The sequence below is a fragment of the Schistocerca americana genome, chromosome 2 (assembly GCF_021461395.2).
Source record: "Schistocerca americana isolate TAMUIC-IGC-003095 chromosome 2, iqSchAmer2.1, whole genome shotgun sequence".
In the NCBI taxonomy this organism is placed as follows: Eukaryota; Metazoa; Arthropoda; class Insecta; order Orthoptera; family Acrididae; genus Schistocerca; species Schistocerca americana.
In genome coordinates this window covers 967,964,857-967,982,043 of record NC_060120.1, presented here as the reverse complement: position 1 = coordinate 967,982,043, position 17,187 = coordinate 967,964,857, and the positions used below count along the sequence as shown (strand labels likewise).

Genomic DNA, 17,187 nt, shown 5'->3' with positions numbered 1-17,187 from the left:
ATTGATTTGAAAGTTCTAATGCACACAAATTAGGAAAGAGCTTTTATTTCATCCTATCTTTGTAAAGTTGAACAATTATACTGAAAAATAAGGCACTAAATCATATAATAAAGTTGTTTGTCAGTTTAGGTCAGACATATTTTACCACTGTTGGCTGCAAGCAGGTCAATCATTCTTCCTGGTGTACACACTATAATTTCAGCACCACGCTTCAGTTCAGCTATCTGCTCAGATATTCCTGTTCCCCCGTAGACACAGACAGCTCGGAGATTTAAAGCTTTGGTAAACTTGCGACATTCTTTACCAATCTGCATACACAGCTCCCTTGTAGGAGTCATTATCAGAGCTGTTTAAAATAAATATAACAGATTTAGTAATTTATAGGTTACAGTTCAAAGTATATTTATGAAAAAACGCAAACATGCATTAAGAACAGAATCAAATTAACCAACAATGATACCTTCCACTGACACAGAGATGCATAAAAGTTAAGGTCCAAATTCAGTCATGTGACAAGCACCCATTTTACAAAAACAATTAATGATTATTATTATTCCAAAATGTGCTTAAAACAAAAGGATTAAAGGAAGCAATTGGGTATGATCACAATATCCAATCCAGACATCCATACTACGAGGGTTGTATGAAAAGTAATGCCTCTACCTTTGTTAATTGGGTTTGCATGGGAATATTTTGATAAATCAAATGCAGAAATAATCCTCAGAATGTAATCTTTAATTACCAATATTCACTTTCCCACATAATCACCAGCCAATTGGATACATTTCTAACAAGTTTTCTGAAGCCGTCACAGAAGAAGTCGACACTCTGTTTCCGCAACCACAGTCTCACAGTTCTCTCAACATCTTCATCAGAAACATAATGATGTCACCGCAGATTGTCTTTCATTATTGGGAACAGATGGAAGTCAGATGGTGCTAAATCTGGACTGTATGGAGGATGCTGTACTGTGGTGAGATTCAGTCTCTGTAATTCTGCTGTGGTGCCATGTGAAGTGCGTGGTTTGGCATTGTCATGCAGCAGGAAAACATTTCCCTTTTCCTTTCGGACCCTTGTTAGCTGTTGTTTCAGATTTCGCAGCACTCTAAATTTATTGTTGTTCCACGATCAAGGAAATCAACATGGATAACACCATCTGCGTCCCAGAACACTATGGCCGTGATTTTTCCAGCTGACGGCTGCGTCTTGAATTTCTTTTTCTGGAACGAGTCTGTGTGTCGATATTCCATAGACTGAAATTTCGTCTCTGAGTTGTAACGGTGTACCCACATTTTTTCTCCTGTCACAATTGAATGGAGAAAGGCATGACTTTCATTCTCATAATGCAAGAGGAGTTCCTAGCAAATTTCAAGTCTGTGCCCTTTCATTTCACGAGTCAGCATCTGGCTCAATGGCTCTGAGCACTGTGGGACTTAACATCTATGGTCATCAGTCCCTCAGCATCTGGGGTACCCACCATGCACAGATCTTCTGATAGCCAAGCAAAGCAATAATGTGATTCACACACTCTTGTGAAAAGCCGATTGTGCTTGCAATTTCTCTCCGAGCGATACAATGATCGTCCTCCATCAATCTGTCAACATTTTGCTTAAAAAATAGTTACATAATTAATGTTTTCTTTGTTTGCTGGTATATGTTTGCACTAATGTTTCACACTAACTTACAGAACAGCATCACGAAACCACCAACAGCTGCTGTAATGTGTATTTATTTATCAACATCTGGTTTCAATCAAGCAACCATCTACAAGTCACATAACTAGTAAATGGTAGCTTGGTTAAAACTGGTTGTCAATATATAAATAAATGTTATAGCAACTTTTAGTCTTTTACTGAAAAATTCTTTTCATAGTCACTCACATTTAAAAAAATATTAAAAAAGCATGAGATATGTGCCTATGTATGGCCGCAGTCCGTGGCCTAACACTACATCTAACAAGTAATTTTACATTACACTTTGGTATTGCAGTACCCAGTTAACCACTTTTCAACGGTTTACAAAATTAAACTTTTTCTGTTGTCTGTCGGTACATTTTTGTAGGCTGAGGAAGATCTCTCCACACCACAAGAGGTTAATGATGCATACTTGATAGACACAATTGCTCGAGGTCCCCAATACAATCCATCTTTAGGCTTCTCCCCCTAAATAATGGTTGACACTCTCTTCACATCTGGAATTTGTCAAAAGTTAGGTAGGACATGTAGTAACACAAATGGGTGGTAGTAAAAATGAGGAAGTTCTTTGTTGGGTTAAAAGAGATAAAACAGACAAAGATAATGACATAATGGAATGTGGGTATATGATGTTAGCAGACTTTCAGTAGTAACATGGGAATGCCTAGCTGAAGTCCATAATGTATGGAAATGTTTAGAGGGTGCCTTTATCCAGCTGTGCATATCAAATGGTTGACAATTTTGATGGTGGTGGTGACAGAATGTTATCAGACATTATTGCAATGGTTTCAAAAATGTACTATTGCTATACTTCTTTAAAATAATATTTTAGAATTTTGCCATTATACTATTATACTAATAAGTTTTGTTTTGTCACAGCAGCTTTCACTTCATATTTTTTGAAGTTTTTCAGATACAATAGCTGCTTGAATAGTTCTTTGGCATAATGCTGACTGTTTTCATGAAAACTGCACAATATTCCAATGAAGAAGCTGCTCATTATCTTCAGAAGATGGATGATTGACTGCCTTGTTGAAGTGTTGTGCATTTTCCATGACATCCAACATCACACCTACTTCCACTTTCTTCCACCAAAGCACTGCAGTTCACATTTATTAAAGATGGTAATAGATACTGAGAACTCTTATACTGTGTGTCTATTTCACTCACATTTAATTCTAATAAAACTTCAGAGCTGCAGATTTCTCTGTAAGAGGTAGCTGAAAATGACTGAAGAAAAGGTTGAGTTGAGAACATGTGGACAATTTTCTGCCTTTCCCCCCCCCCCCCCCCCCCCCTTCCTAAATGGGCCAAAGAAAAGATACAACGTACATACAAACCACACAGAAAATCTCTGCACTTTTTTTGATAAATGAGGTGTGACAAGTCAATCTTGATACATGGATGTATTACATCTCCCAAGTCTACTTAATGATGAAAGATGCCCGTGAGATTTGAAGAAGGCTTCTTTTATTAGTAGTTAAGATTTGGAGGTCGGACTGTGGGAGGAACGGTTTGCAATATCTGCAAGTATGTTGAAAGAAGTGCGCATCACACTGATAAGGTGGGAAGGTACAATGTCAAGGGTGTGACGAGCAAAAGTCTAATGAACTGTCAGCTGAATCTTGTCTCAACTAAGATTCATAAGGGTCAGTCGGACACAATAACATATTTTGAAGACTGAACATTATTGTGACTGGAAATAACAAGTTATTGTGTTCAGAAGAGTTAATACAGGAGTTCACTATCACTAGAAAATGGTTATTTGGCCCTGCCTTGCAGGTCTAAATCAGCAAAACATCAAAATAGGTGACTGCAAGAAATTTTGTTAGTACATGTCATCATCAAGGCCAAGAGAATGATAGATCATAATTTCCACATTCACACTTTCCTTGACCACATTTCACTTCATAAGTCACCAACTGTTAGTGTGTTCTCCCCCCCCCCTCCCCCCCCTTTCCTTATTCTTCAAGGAACAAACCATTCCCTGATAACCATTGCCTGATATGTACCTGCTCTGAACATATTATTACTGCACAGGTTTCTACGACAATAGTCTCAAGAGGCAGTTAGAAATTGACAGCATGGACTTCATCTATCAGGATGATGATTCACCACAACTATATACTAATGTTTATAAATTGTCAAACATCAAATTGGGAAGAGGATGTACTACTCATAGTGGAGACAGTGATCATAAATTCCTGTGCTTGTTTTAAGCCTACCCTACTTGTCCCCATGCAATTTTTTTTTTTTTTAGCTATATGTGAAAGATTTTGTGTTTGGTGCACCTTGACCAAAAGACGTCCCAGAATTATGAATTCCCACTGACAATGTCCTTACACAAGCTGATAATCTGAATGTGGAATTAAACAAGTTACAGACACTATACATCTCGAGTCAGCAAGGGGGAACATATTAAGCACTTGCAACAACTTGTAGCTAGGTAGATTAGCGGACCTGTTCCAACTATTTGTAATAACAATCTATTATTTGGGTGGAACTCACTACGGATACTGTGTCCCACCACTGGCTACTGTGAGTTTTACTACTAAAAAGTCAGAAAACTGTTACTGCATGTTGAAAGAAAAGTAAAAAAAAAAATATTATGAGAGCAGAGCCACTCATTACCTGCTTCATATCCTACATAGTCAACAATGAAAGCACTTTCTGTCCCATGGGATGGGTTTTTCTCTTCTTAATCCTCTCCATTAATATTTCACCCATCTTCAGCAACTGTAGTTGCATTTATTGAAATAATCAGTAACCAATTGCACAAAAGAAATTTTATTTCCTTAACAGGTTTCAGGCACTTAATACCCATCTTCAGAAGGTTATAACTATCACATTATTTGTAAGTGTCCAAAAGAAGTGGCATGCAGCATTGTTTCAAAAATAAGTTGCATGTGGCATATTGCTGTGTTCATGTGGTTCATAGTACCTTTACAGAAATAATATAAGGAAGACAAACAACAAGTAATACGCTGCATGCATATTTCTGACACTTGCAAATATTGCTATGTTATAGCCTTCTCAGGAAGAGCAATAAGTGCCTGAAACCAGTTAAGGAAAAAACATTTTGTTTGTGCAACTGGTCTGCTTGCTTGTTTTGTTTTAGGGCACAAAAGCAACTAAGGTAATATGTGCCCATGTCACAACTGTACAACATGGAGACGAAAAAAGAGTTAAAAGCAATTACACTTTAAGCCTAATCGACAGAAGGAAAGACAGCTACAGACAGGTACTTTCTCTTTGAGAAAGGGCCATAAAATATGCCATAGAGACAGAAATCCTGAACTAAAGATTAAAAAATCCTGAACTAAAGATTAAATTTCCTTCTGTACATTGCCACAACGGATAAAAGTAGAGTGCGGTTGACAGCCTGCACATCGTTCATTAAAATGTCCAATAACTCAGACAACAAACATAAATTAGAACATAAGTGGTTAAAAAAATGGCATTCCATCAGGGAATGGCACAGCATCAAAGGTTGGTGACAACGGGCACAAAGTGGTGGGGGATCACCACTCCACACTCGGTGATGGCTAAAAAGACAGTGCACAATACGCAACTTCGATAAATTGATCTCTTTGCAGCAAGAGGGGCGAGAGGTGACTGGATAAGGCTTAGGGAGTGGTTTAATTCCGCGGAGCTTGTTCCTATGAAAGGAAGACCAGTGGTGACGCCAAAGTGACATAACCTGCTGACAGATGGCAACACAGAGATCATCAGAGGGAATGGAAGAACTAGCTGGCAGAGGTACGAGGACTGCAGCCTTGGCAGCAGTGTCAGAGCTTCATTTCCCATCACATTGACGTGACCAGGGACCCACATAAACACCACAGTGGCTCCATCAAGAGGGAGCAAGTGAAAGCTTTCCTGAACCCAGGCAGCAAACAGCACACAGAGGCTCTGAAGGGCACTGAGAGTGTCAGAGCATATGACAATTGAAAAGCCTGTGTTGCCGTACATAATGCGTGGCCTGATACAGGGTGAAGAGCTCTGCTGTAAATACTGAGCAGTGTTCCGGAAGCCAATACGAAAACTGTCATTGCCAATGACAGAGGCACACCCGACACCATGGTTAGTTCGAGAGCCATCAGTATACACAAAGGTATTATTGCGAAGGTTGAGTAACTTACAGCGACAGAACGACTCTGAATTAGTGTACTTAGGAAGCAAATGAAGTCCAAGGTGAACATTGACCACCACAGGAAGCCAAGGTGGTGAACGGTTCACATGCGTCATGAAAGTGGCAGGTAGCAGGAAGTTAAGCTGCCGCAGCAATAGCCAGCCAGGAGGTAACAGAGAAGAGGGATGTGTCTTATACTGGTGGTCAAAGGAGTCGCCAAAGAAGCAGGCGTAGGATGGATGGCCAGGCACAGCAAACAAAAGACATGCGTATCTGCTGAGGAGAACATCACACGTCAGTATGACTGCAGTAATTCAGCAGCTTCTGCAAGCGAAACTCTCAACCAAGTTAGCGTAAAATGCGCTAGTGGCCAGATGGATACCACAATGGTGGATTGAATTGAGAAGGCGTATGAGGGGCAGACATGCAGATGCACAAATGAAACACCCATAGCCTAATTTCGAACAGACAAGGGATTGGTACAAGTGGAGGAGGGTGGTATAATCCACTCCCCAGGATGTACCACTGAGGAAAGTAAGGACACTGAGGGACTGGGTACAGTGGGTACCAGAACGCTGCACAGTAAAGATGAAGTGCAAGGAATGGAACATTCTGTGGCAGTAAGGATAATGTTGGTAAGGTATTCTACCTGGTCATCACAACTTGGAAAAAATTGTTCACTGAAGGTCACCACGGATGAGTAAAGCCTCCAGTAGACCTTAGAAATTTACCATTTCAGTTTGCACACAGGTGGGACAAAAGACAGCAAAAGGATAGCACATGGGAAATGGTCGCTTGAGTATCCATCAGAGAAAATGGACCACTCCAGACGACGGGCAAGCTGGACAGTGCAGAATGAGAGATCCAAATAGGAATAGGTGTGCATGGAGTCTGAAAGGAATGTGGGTGGTCCAGTGTTAAGGCAGATGACGTTGAGCTGCTTGAGAAGGTCAGCCAAGAGGGCACCTCTCTGACAGGTTCTGGGAGAACCCCAAAGGGAATGATGCGCATTAAGTCACTGAGCCGCAAGAAGGAGTGAGAGAGTTGCCCAACAAGCTGGAGGAAGTCTGCCTTGGTGACACCAAATGATGGAGGGATGTAAAGGGTACAAAGGGAAAAGATTAAGTGAGGAAGGAAAATGCGGACTGCAACAGCTTGCAGCTAGGTGTTCAGAGAAATTGTGTGACTATGAACATCATCCTATACGAACAGCATGACTGCCATGCAAAATGGAATGCTGCCCTCTGGGGGATGATCAAAGTAGACCAGAAAGAAATGCGAGATGTCAAAGCGGTAATAAGGATGCAATTTTGTTTCCTGGAGGCAAAGAACAAGCAGACACTGAGGTTCCAAGAGCAACCGTAATTCCTCCTTGTTGGACATAAGGTTGCAAACATTTCATTGGAGGAGAGTCATAACCAGGAAAGGGGAGGAGGGAAAAAATGAAGGGGTGTCATATCAGCAGCTGCCAAGTCCCAGTCTTCAAAGACTCACTGCTACAGGGCGCAGACGCTGGAGGATCCTGCTTCACGAGATCTACAAAGGCATCAGCATTCTCCCTCCAACAGTCTGCACAGTACAGCGCAGAAAAGCGGTTCGGAGTGTGCACTGACAACGTGGAGGTTGGCCGGTTGTGAGTATCATGCAGCGACATCTCTGAGTTGGCAAAGGACAAGACCGTTTGCCCTTGTTTAATTTCTTGGGAGCTTTTGTGGTTGGCAGATGCCAATTTAGATGTTTGTTGGCTGTAGAGATGTAAAATGTCTTCATAGGAAATTTCTTTCTGTCCTTTCCGGCCTGTCTGTTGTGTAACAGGTGACTTTGCATTGTGAAGCGAAAATTTGGTGGCTTGTTGCACAGCTCAAGGAGAAGGAGACGGGGATGCTACCGTGACACTCAGTGATTTGAATTGAGGTCGCATGTATGTGTGGCCATGTCCTTCGTGGAGCGAGATGTAGCAAGAATGGTACTATAAGTGCCAGATGGTAAAACGCAGGGTTTTCAACTAGCCAAAAACTTGCGAGAGACAGAATAAGGTACTTTTCCCTTCACCCAGATCTCATGGACAGCCCAATCATTGAGATACAAAGGAACAATCTCGGGAGGAGGCTGCATGGTCGCCATTGCAATTGTTACAGTGGGGAGAAGGAGGTGGACAATCGCCCCCGTGAGCATCCCTACCACAGGTTACACATTCTGCCGCATTTCAACAAGACATTCGAGTGTGGTTGTAACCATGACGCTGGTAGCAGCACATCGGGTTCAGAATGTACAGTTGGACCGTGATAACTTCATAGCCTGCTTTGATCCTTGATGGAAGCACTACTTTGTCAAATGTGAGAAAGAGAGTGCGCGTGGGCACTAAGGACACATCTACCTTTTTCATTAACTGATGGACTGCAATGACACCCTGATCAGAGAGGCAAGTCTGGATTTTCTCACGGCTCAGACCATTGAGCAGCCTAGTGGAAATAACATCATGGGAAGAACTCAGCATTCGATGGGCCTCAACACGAACAGGATAGCCATGGAGGAGTGACGCTGCAAGCAGTTGTGCTTGAGAATCATATGTAGTCTCCAAAGGCAAACTGCCATTGCATAAAAGAGAACAGGGTTTCACAGGACCAGCAATTGCATCATATCCTTTCTGACTAATGAACAGATTAACAGTAGCAAAGGACTGACTGTCTTCAGTACGCGAAACGACGAGGAACAGAGGTTCAGCTGGGAGGGTCTGTGAATTGTTAGCCTCATTTCATTTACATTTGATAGACTTAGACTGAGAGGATGATGTTCGGCTTATTGCAGAAAATCCTCCATGACTGTGTCTCTGATGGTGTGCTGCTTTCAACGGGGATCACCCTCAGAAGGCAGCTCATCTGCCTTAGGTGATTGTTCAGACCTTAGGTCACACCTCCCGAACACCTGACAGAAGGCCCAATTGGCAATTTGGGAAGGTAAAAGCTCAAGAATCCCCCTCCCCCCTCCGTGCTTGGCCTGAACCAGGGGGTACATGTGAACGAACCCTACCTGTCGACCCAGGGCAAGGAATTATGCTTTACCCAGTCACATGTTACACTTCAGACACATGGGCCAGCCTTCAGGAGTGAACAGGAAGGAAGAAGAAAAAGAGGAACCTCAAACACTGAAGTAGGGAAACGATAGGAGAAGGGGAACGAAGAAAGAAAAAGAACGAAAAAACTATGGAGGGACTGCTCTGATGTCAGGCTGCTGAAAATGCAGAACACATTCCCAAAAATGTCCCAGACCTGTTCCCCAAGGGAGGAGAAAAAGAACAGTTAGAGGATAGACATGCAGTACAGAAGGGAAAAGATGCTGCGGAGGCTGAGGTCCCACGGTAGCCAAGCATGAACTTGCCAAAGAGTGGCGGGCCCCCTGGTTGGTTGTGGAATTGGTTGCTTATTATTTCAATAAATGCGCCCTCCCATTAACTACTAGCAACTGAGATTTCAGGTAGTTATGGACAAACATGTATACTAATTCCGTATGTTGAGAAATAAATCATTTTTTGAGTTGTAGGTAGAAGCGACTGGTGAAAGATTTGGACTGTGGAGTGTGTGGAGAAAGTTCAAACCTCAAGTTCTTTATGATCTGTACAGAACAGACAGCAGTGCGTTTACATGCATTGTCATAAATCAAGACAATTCTGGCACTCCGCTATCCTATCCTGTATGGCACTTATGAATCTGGAAACTCTTTGATGGTTCATCTAAAAAGTAATTGATATACTCAACTCCACGAAACCTACCAACAGTATACCTTTTTGAGCCCATCATTCTACTGCCATAATTGTTCTGTGTAGATAGTGTTTGTCTGAACTCTATTAACACTGGCAAATTTGAATTATGCTACTGCATGGTGTGCTGTTTTGAGTACAAATTGATGTAGAATACTCTTGTTTCAACACATCACAATGAAAAAAAAATCTTATTCATATCTTCAGCACCATTATGGATCAGAAATGCATATGCCAGCATCATTAGTTGTGTTATAGTGATCATCAGCCAAAATAATTGATTACATCTTGTACACAGGTTACAGTAACTCAGTTTCTCAGCTATAATCAAATGCAGAACACTGGACATTGGTGGAAATTGCACAGCAAGTTGACTAGAATGAAATTTTCACTCTACAGTGGAGTGTACACTGATATGAAACTTCCTGGCAGATTAAAACTGTGTGCCGAACCAAGACTCGAACTTGGGACCTTTGCCTTTCACAGGCAAGTGCTCTACCAACTGAGCTACCCAAGCATGACTCACACCCCATCCTCACAGCTTTAATTCCACCAGTACCTTGTCTCCTACCTTCCAAACTTCACAGAATCTCTCCTGCAAACCTTGCAGAACTAGCACTCCTGGAAGAAAGGATATTGCGGAGACATGGCTTAGCCACAGCCTGGGGCATGTTTCTAGAGTGAAATTTTCACTCTACAGCGGAGTGTGCGCTGATATGAAACTTCCTGGCAGATTAAAACTGTGTGCTGGACCAAATCTCGAACTCGGGACCTTTGCCTTTCGTGGGCAAGTGCTCTACCAACTGCTGTGAGGATAGGGCATGAGTCGTGCTTGAGTAGCTCAGTTGGTAGAGCACTTGCCCGTGAAGGTAAAGGTCCCGAGTTCGTGTCCCGATCCGGCACACAGTTTTAATCTGCCAAGAAGCTTCATATCAGCGCACACTCTGCTGTAGACTGAAAATTTCATTCTAGAAACATCTCCCAGGCTGTGGCTAAGCCATGTCTCCACAATATCCTTTCTTCCAGGAGTGCTAGTTCTGCAAGGTTCGCAGGAGAGCTTCTGTGAAGTTTGGAAGGTAGGGGACGAGGTACTGGTGGAATTAAAGCAGTGAGGACAGGGCGTGAGTCGTGCTTGGGTAGCTCAGTTGGTAGAGCACTTGCCCGCGAAAGGCAAAGGTCCCGAGTTCAAGTCTCTGTACGGCACACAGTTTTAATCTGCCATGAAGTTTCAGCAAGTTGATTAATTGTGATGCAATATTTTTGCGTCACTTTTTCATTCACTTGCTCAACAAATGACTTTTTAATTCTACAGTGGAGTGTGCACTGGTTTGAAACTTCTTGAAGGATTAAAACTGAGTGTCACATTGAGACTCGTGCCTGAATCTTGTCTTTAGTAGGCAAACCTCTTACCACCTGAGATAAGTGGGCAAGAGCCATGAGCTGTACTCACAACTTTGCTTCTGCCCACAGAAGACAAGATTCCTTGTTTGATGCACAGTTTTTGTATGGTGAGTAGTTTCACAGTGGTCTGCCATTTCTCTTTGTACACATTCATATTTGCTTCCCAAAATGCACACCACAACTGTCTTATTTTTCTACCCCAGTTTTGAGATGTGTTATGAGCATATAACATTGGGTGTCTGAATAAATGTACATTTGTGCATTGTTAAACTGGAAAACACAGGTTTCTACATTGATAATGTCAGATCAGATTGAATTAGACCATAGAAACACACAATCAGTATGCCTACAATCAATCTCTGTGTTTTCTCCTGAGAGATTTTCTAGTTGCTCCTATACCTACAGTTTACAGAGTGCTGACCACAGTCCCTTTAATTCCACTGTACACATATATTGGTGGCAATTATATGGGCACAAGTGCAATACGCGTAAAATTACTAAAACTGAACAACATCAATTAAGCATTATCATTTACATTATAGACGGTACGGCAGGCAGTAAACAGAATGTATTAAATATCCTTGCCTCTAAGTTAGTCTGCTTAATTCACTAAATGCTTGAAAATAATTGATTAGATGTATGTTTCCCTTTGAACCGAGTTCTGCTTATTAGACTGTTCACCCATTTCTTTATTTCTTTATTTTTTAATTAACAAAGTTGTATCAATATTTGTGTTTTGAAAAATCAGTGGTAAATTCAATAAGCTATTTATTTTCAATAATGTTGTTGTTTCCGAATATCTCACTGTGGACAAACGGATTACTTTCCACAAAAAATTCTTCAGGCACAAATACAAACCATGAAATCTGCAAAAGAAGGCTGTGAATCTAAGATAAGTACATGACTACATTTCCAGTTTCAGTATGGTCAGTTACATTTGCACAAAAAGGGGAGAAAACAAATATGATGGTCAATAGCAGATCATTAACAGTCATGTAATTTGGCTTTTATTTCAGATTCTCCTCACTTCAAATTGCAGTTTCATGATCGGGTTTTTAGGTGACAGAATTTGTCATCTGAAAGTATATTTCTTTCTCACTGTCTCAAATGGACATGAAAGTGACTACAGCTTCCACAAAAACATGAAAGTAGTCATTACTATGGTGAAGTAGTCAGGATTAAAAATACAGCAAAACATAGTAACTATAAGATCAGATGAAAATATATACAATAACATTAAGAAAATAGATAACGGCTGGTATGGGTATCACAGTGTTAAGACAGATACACAAACTAGATAACAAATGAGCTACAGTTAAAATCCGCAAAGTTATCTTAGATGTACGATCTCACTTGATCATTGTGGGAAAGCTCTGGATACATATGCTACTGTGAAAATATCGCTATACCAATTGCCACTACTGACAGACATAAAACAAGAGCAGTTATCCTTACTTTCATTCTAGCCAACACTATTTTGATATAAATTGCTATGGACTGTTAACATTTTATTCATTATGCATACCATTTCGAAATAGCTTAAGGATAAACAGTGGCATTTGATGCGACCTCCGTGAGGAATAATTTTTCTTGCTGCAGGGTTACAGATGGTGTATATATGATTATTTCACCAAATGCAGCAATTACCAAAATGTGGATGGCTGCTGCTGATGGTCAGTTCCCAAAGACTTTACTCAGGAGACTGTTTCGCAGAGAACCACCTGCAAAAATATTAATATTTTCCTAAGTTTGTGAATTTGAAAGGAGATACTGGCAATAGAGTAGAGTATATCACCTGAATAAGAAATAGTCTTTCAAATTCTGCATGTACTGTAAATATGTTGTTAACTGTAGCCACATAAATGCCACTGCTTTTCAATTTAGTGCTCAAAGTAAACCCACAAACCTATTGGTCCATCAGTGTCTTCAAGTGGTGGCTGATCCATGATGTGCCGAAGCATAGGCAGAACAAATGCCAGAGTTTTTCCACTGCCAGTTTTTGCGATTCCTATGAGATCACGACCTATGAAACAAAATTTACATTTATTTTGGTGCATTTATTTTACCACACTGTGGAAGTATTCCAGTTAATAAAATCATTAAAATATTTATATATTTTTAGAAACTAGGTTGCCTATGAAGTTTCACTAACAGATTCATTTTGCTTTTCACTTTCATCTTTCACATGCCATCTTCAAGACATTATTTTTACCCAAATGATGATAATTATAATTGTGCAATACATATGTACTGAGGTAAATTAATCAAGATGCATATAAAATAAGTTATTTCAATGATTTTCTTGCTGTCCCACAGACCACTGACCTTGTCATGGTGGTGTGGCTTGCATGTCTTAATGATAAACACAACCACACCACAGCTGCAAACATATCAGAAGGAAATCTGTGGAGAGGCTAGACAAACACGTTTTCTGAGAAGGGGGCAGCAGCCTTTTTAATACTTTCAGGGAAACCTGTTTGGGATGTTTTCTGATCTGGCATAGCCTTGCGATGTTGATAATGAGAACAGCTGAAAGCAATGGGAAAAACTACAACCCTTATATTTCCCAAGGACATGGAGCTTAACTGTATTTGTTTAATGCTGACGGCATCATGCTGGGTAAAAATTCCAGAGGTAAAACAGCTTCCCCATTCAGATCTCAGGTCACTGTTGTTGTTGTGGTGGTGGTGGTGGTGGTGGTGGTGGTGGTGGTGGTGGTAACAGTCTGCTACTGTATGGGCTGGAACACAGGATATTAGATCCCTTAATTGAGTAGGCGGGTTTGAGATTTTGAAAAGAGTAATGGATAGGTTGACATTAGATACAGATGGAGTTAGTGAAGTACACAGGCAGGAAGAACACGACTTTTGGTCAAGTGGATATAGAATTACTAACAGTAAATCAAATAGTGATAATTCACAAGTAGATCTAATAATAAATGGACACGTATTACTATGAACAGTATAGTGAACAGATTATCATAAAAAAAAGACAGACACAAAGCTAAGACCCATCACAGTAATGCAAGTTTATGTCCTACCAGCTCCGCAAGTGATGGAGAGATCGAAAGAGTGTGTGATAAGTTAAAAGAAATTATTTAGTTTGTTAAGGAAGATGAATATTTAAGTGTGAATGGTGACTGGATTTTGATAATAAGAAACACAAGAGAACAAAAAATAGTAGTAGAACATGTACTGGGGGAAAGGAATGAAAGGGGAAACCTCATGGCTGAATTTTGAAAGCGCGCAATTTAATAACTACCAACACTTGGTTTTAGGACTGGCATACATGAACTCTGATCATAATTTGTTGGTTATTTACTGCAAATTACAACTGAAAAAAATCACAGAAAACTTGAAAATAAAAGAGATGGGACCTGAATACAAATGTCTAAAAATGAGATTGATAGGAAGAGCAAAATGGCAAAGCAGGAATAGTTTGGTAAAAATGCAAATCTGTAGAAGCATGTATGGATGTGGGAAACAGTTGCCCCATACTATTGGCCAAAAGAGAAGCAACTGTATGAATGTCAAGAGCTCAGATGGGAAACCAGCACTAGGCAAACAAGGGAAGGCTGACAGGTGGAGGAATATACAGAAAAGCTATGGAAGATGACGTAGATGTAGCTGAGATAGGAGGTATGTTACTGCATGAAGTATTTTACTGACCAGAATTAGTAAGATCCCTGGAAGAACATATCAAGAGAACTATGCCATCACACAAGAGAGACAGAAGAGACTGGCAGGCTACCTCAAGAAGAATCTAATAATTCCTGTTCCAGAGAAGGAATCTACTGGCAGGTGTGAATATTAAAGGTGCTGACAGTTGTGAATAGTACATAACTAATGGTTTAGTAAATAATGGTTCAAAAAAGAAGAAGAAGAAGAAGAAGAAGAAGAAGAAGAAGAAGCAACACTGATTCTATGCTGTATCTTAAGAATATAGATTGAAAAAGGCAACTCTATGTTCATAACATTTGTAGATTTAGAGAAAGGTTCTGACTGGAATATAGTCTCTGACATTATGAAAGTAGCAGAAATAATATAATACAAAGAGAGTGAAAAGTTATTTACAACTTGTGCAGAAACCAGACAGCACTTATAAAAATTTGAAGACATGAAGGGAAAGCAGTAATTGAGAAGGCAAGGAGACAGGTTTGTCGAATATCCCTGATGTTATTTTATCTGCATGTTTTGCAAGCTGTGAAGTAAACCAATAATAAATGTGATAAAGGAATTAAAAGTTCTGGAATAAGAAGTAAAAAGATTTGTTGACGACATAATGATTCTGTCACAGATGGCTGATGTATTAGAAGAATGGTTAAATCAAATGGGTTGTGTTCTGAACGGAGGTTAGAAGATAAACACAAACTAAAATAAAACAAGGGTAATGATGTGCAATCAAATTAAATCTGGCATGTTGAGGTGATTATCTAACAAAATGAAACACTAAACATAGCATAGTTCTACCATCTGAGTAACAAAAAAACTGATGATGGTTAAAGTAGAGGGGATATGAAATGGAGACTGGAAATGGCAAGGAAAGTGTTTCTGAAAAAGAGCTTTCTATGTGAATCGAAACTGCAGTTAAGAAAACACTTGGGTTAGCCAGATATAAAAAGAAAAATGGTGGGATGAAGAGTGTACTAAACCAATAACATATATAAAAAAAATGGAGAAAATGGGAAGTTCTGGGCCTACTAAGCAAAATGTGCAATTCAAACAACAAAGAAAATAAATTCCAAGATAAGATGCAGAGTTAGAAGACCATTCAAAAAATCACAACCAGTTGAAATGCAAGGGGACTTGCGAAAAGTTTATTCCAGAGATTTTCATCACATTCCTAGAACAAATTAAAGCATTACCAAGCACCAAATATTTGCATTAAGAATTAAACAGGTGTAGTGCCTTGGGATGACATGGAATGTTGCAACAAGTTGATTACTTGTTTTCAGATGGTAAATCCAGATGTGAAGGGAATTACGGAGTACACGGTGCAAAATATGGTGAGCCTTCCTCGTGGTGGTCAGTCACTGTTGAATGGAAACCTGATGATGTGTATAATGGTTCTTAAATTCCCACACAGTCCAACATTATGCCACTTCACATCCAAATGCCCAACAAAGATGGATATCCCACTAATCAACAAGCCTGCCAAATGGAGAACCCACAACTGTCTCGTATGTATGTGGCATTTCTGTGTCCTTTACAAGTAATGGTTCAACAACCAATATTGTCCCTGCTCCTTTTATACCCTGCCATGCCTGATAGCAACACCAAACCTGAACAACACTAACGCACACCATCATTTACATATCTGCCGATGGTGTTTAATGTGTACACAGTTACTATGACAGCCGATTATGTCTTCTGTGTTCACTTTGTCTGTCAGGGAATTGTATTTTGAAATATTTACTAATACTTGGTAGCTAGCAAACTCATATCAAAAAATATACTAATGACCATCACACAGATTCTGTCACGTAATTCTAATACAACCTCATGTCTGCAACTGCTGAAAATACATGAAGCAAAGCTAGACATCATGATAACATGCCCATATGGAACATTGTGACTTTTGGCACAGTGATGCAGGTACATGGCATAACAAGAAAAAGGCACAGGTACAGAGATTCTTAATAGTGTATGGCAATACAAAATGGAAGCTAGGACGGGTTTAATGCCCCATAAACAATGAGGTTGTTAAAATGGAAAACAAGCTCAGAGTGAGGAATCATAGCAAAGAAAATCAGCCATGCCCTTTTCAAATGATTCATCTCAGCATTTGCATTAAGCAACTTCGTGAAACAATTCATAATCTCAGGATGCACAATGCTACCCCCATCATATCAGACTTTTCACCATAGCTCGTGATAATTCTTCCATCTAGAGGTCAAGGATAGTCTGTGGCAATGGTTATACAGCTGCAGTCCTCCGACCTGGAGTACCCCAAGCACATTAAATTGACCCAAACCAGAGGAGCAAGTTGACACATGGTATTTTCCCTCATGTTGCTGGTACCCACCCAATACGCCACCCATGTGTGGTTGAACATTGAACTCTGGATCCACATGGATTGTGAAAAGGCACATGAATTATTGAAATCTTTATCCCTTTAGACTAAAACTTTAAACATACCACTAAAGAACACATGCAATGGATGACATGCTTCTAACACAATGTTGCCCACTACATCTGCATGGT

At 40.2% G+C, this 17,187-nt stretch overlaps 1 protein-coding gene across 1 annotated transcript in view; it reads right to left on the bottom strand.

Annotated features, from left to right (window-relative positions):
• The window catches only part of LOC124596226 (probable ATP-dependent RNA helicase DDX46), a 172,767-nt gene that overhangs the window by 63,916 nt on the left and 91,664 nt on the right, over nucleotides 1–17,187 (bottom strand). Inside the window, exons 10-11 of the mRNA XM_047135284.1 lie at nucleotides 12,891–13,007; nucleotides 146–346 (exon numbers count right to left, since the gene is read on the bottom strand). Coding sequence (XP_046991240.1) covers nucleotides 146–346; nucleotides 12,891–13,007 — 318 coding nt within the window. The remainder of the gene's footprint in view (nucleotides 1–145; nucleotides 347–12,890; nucleotides 13,008–17,187) is intronic.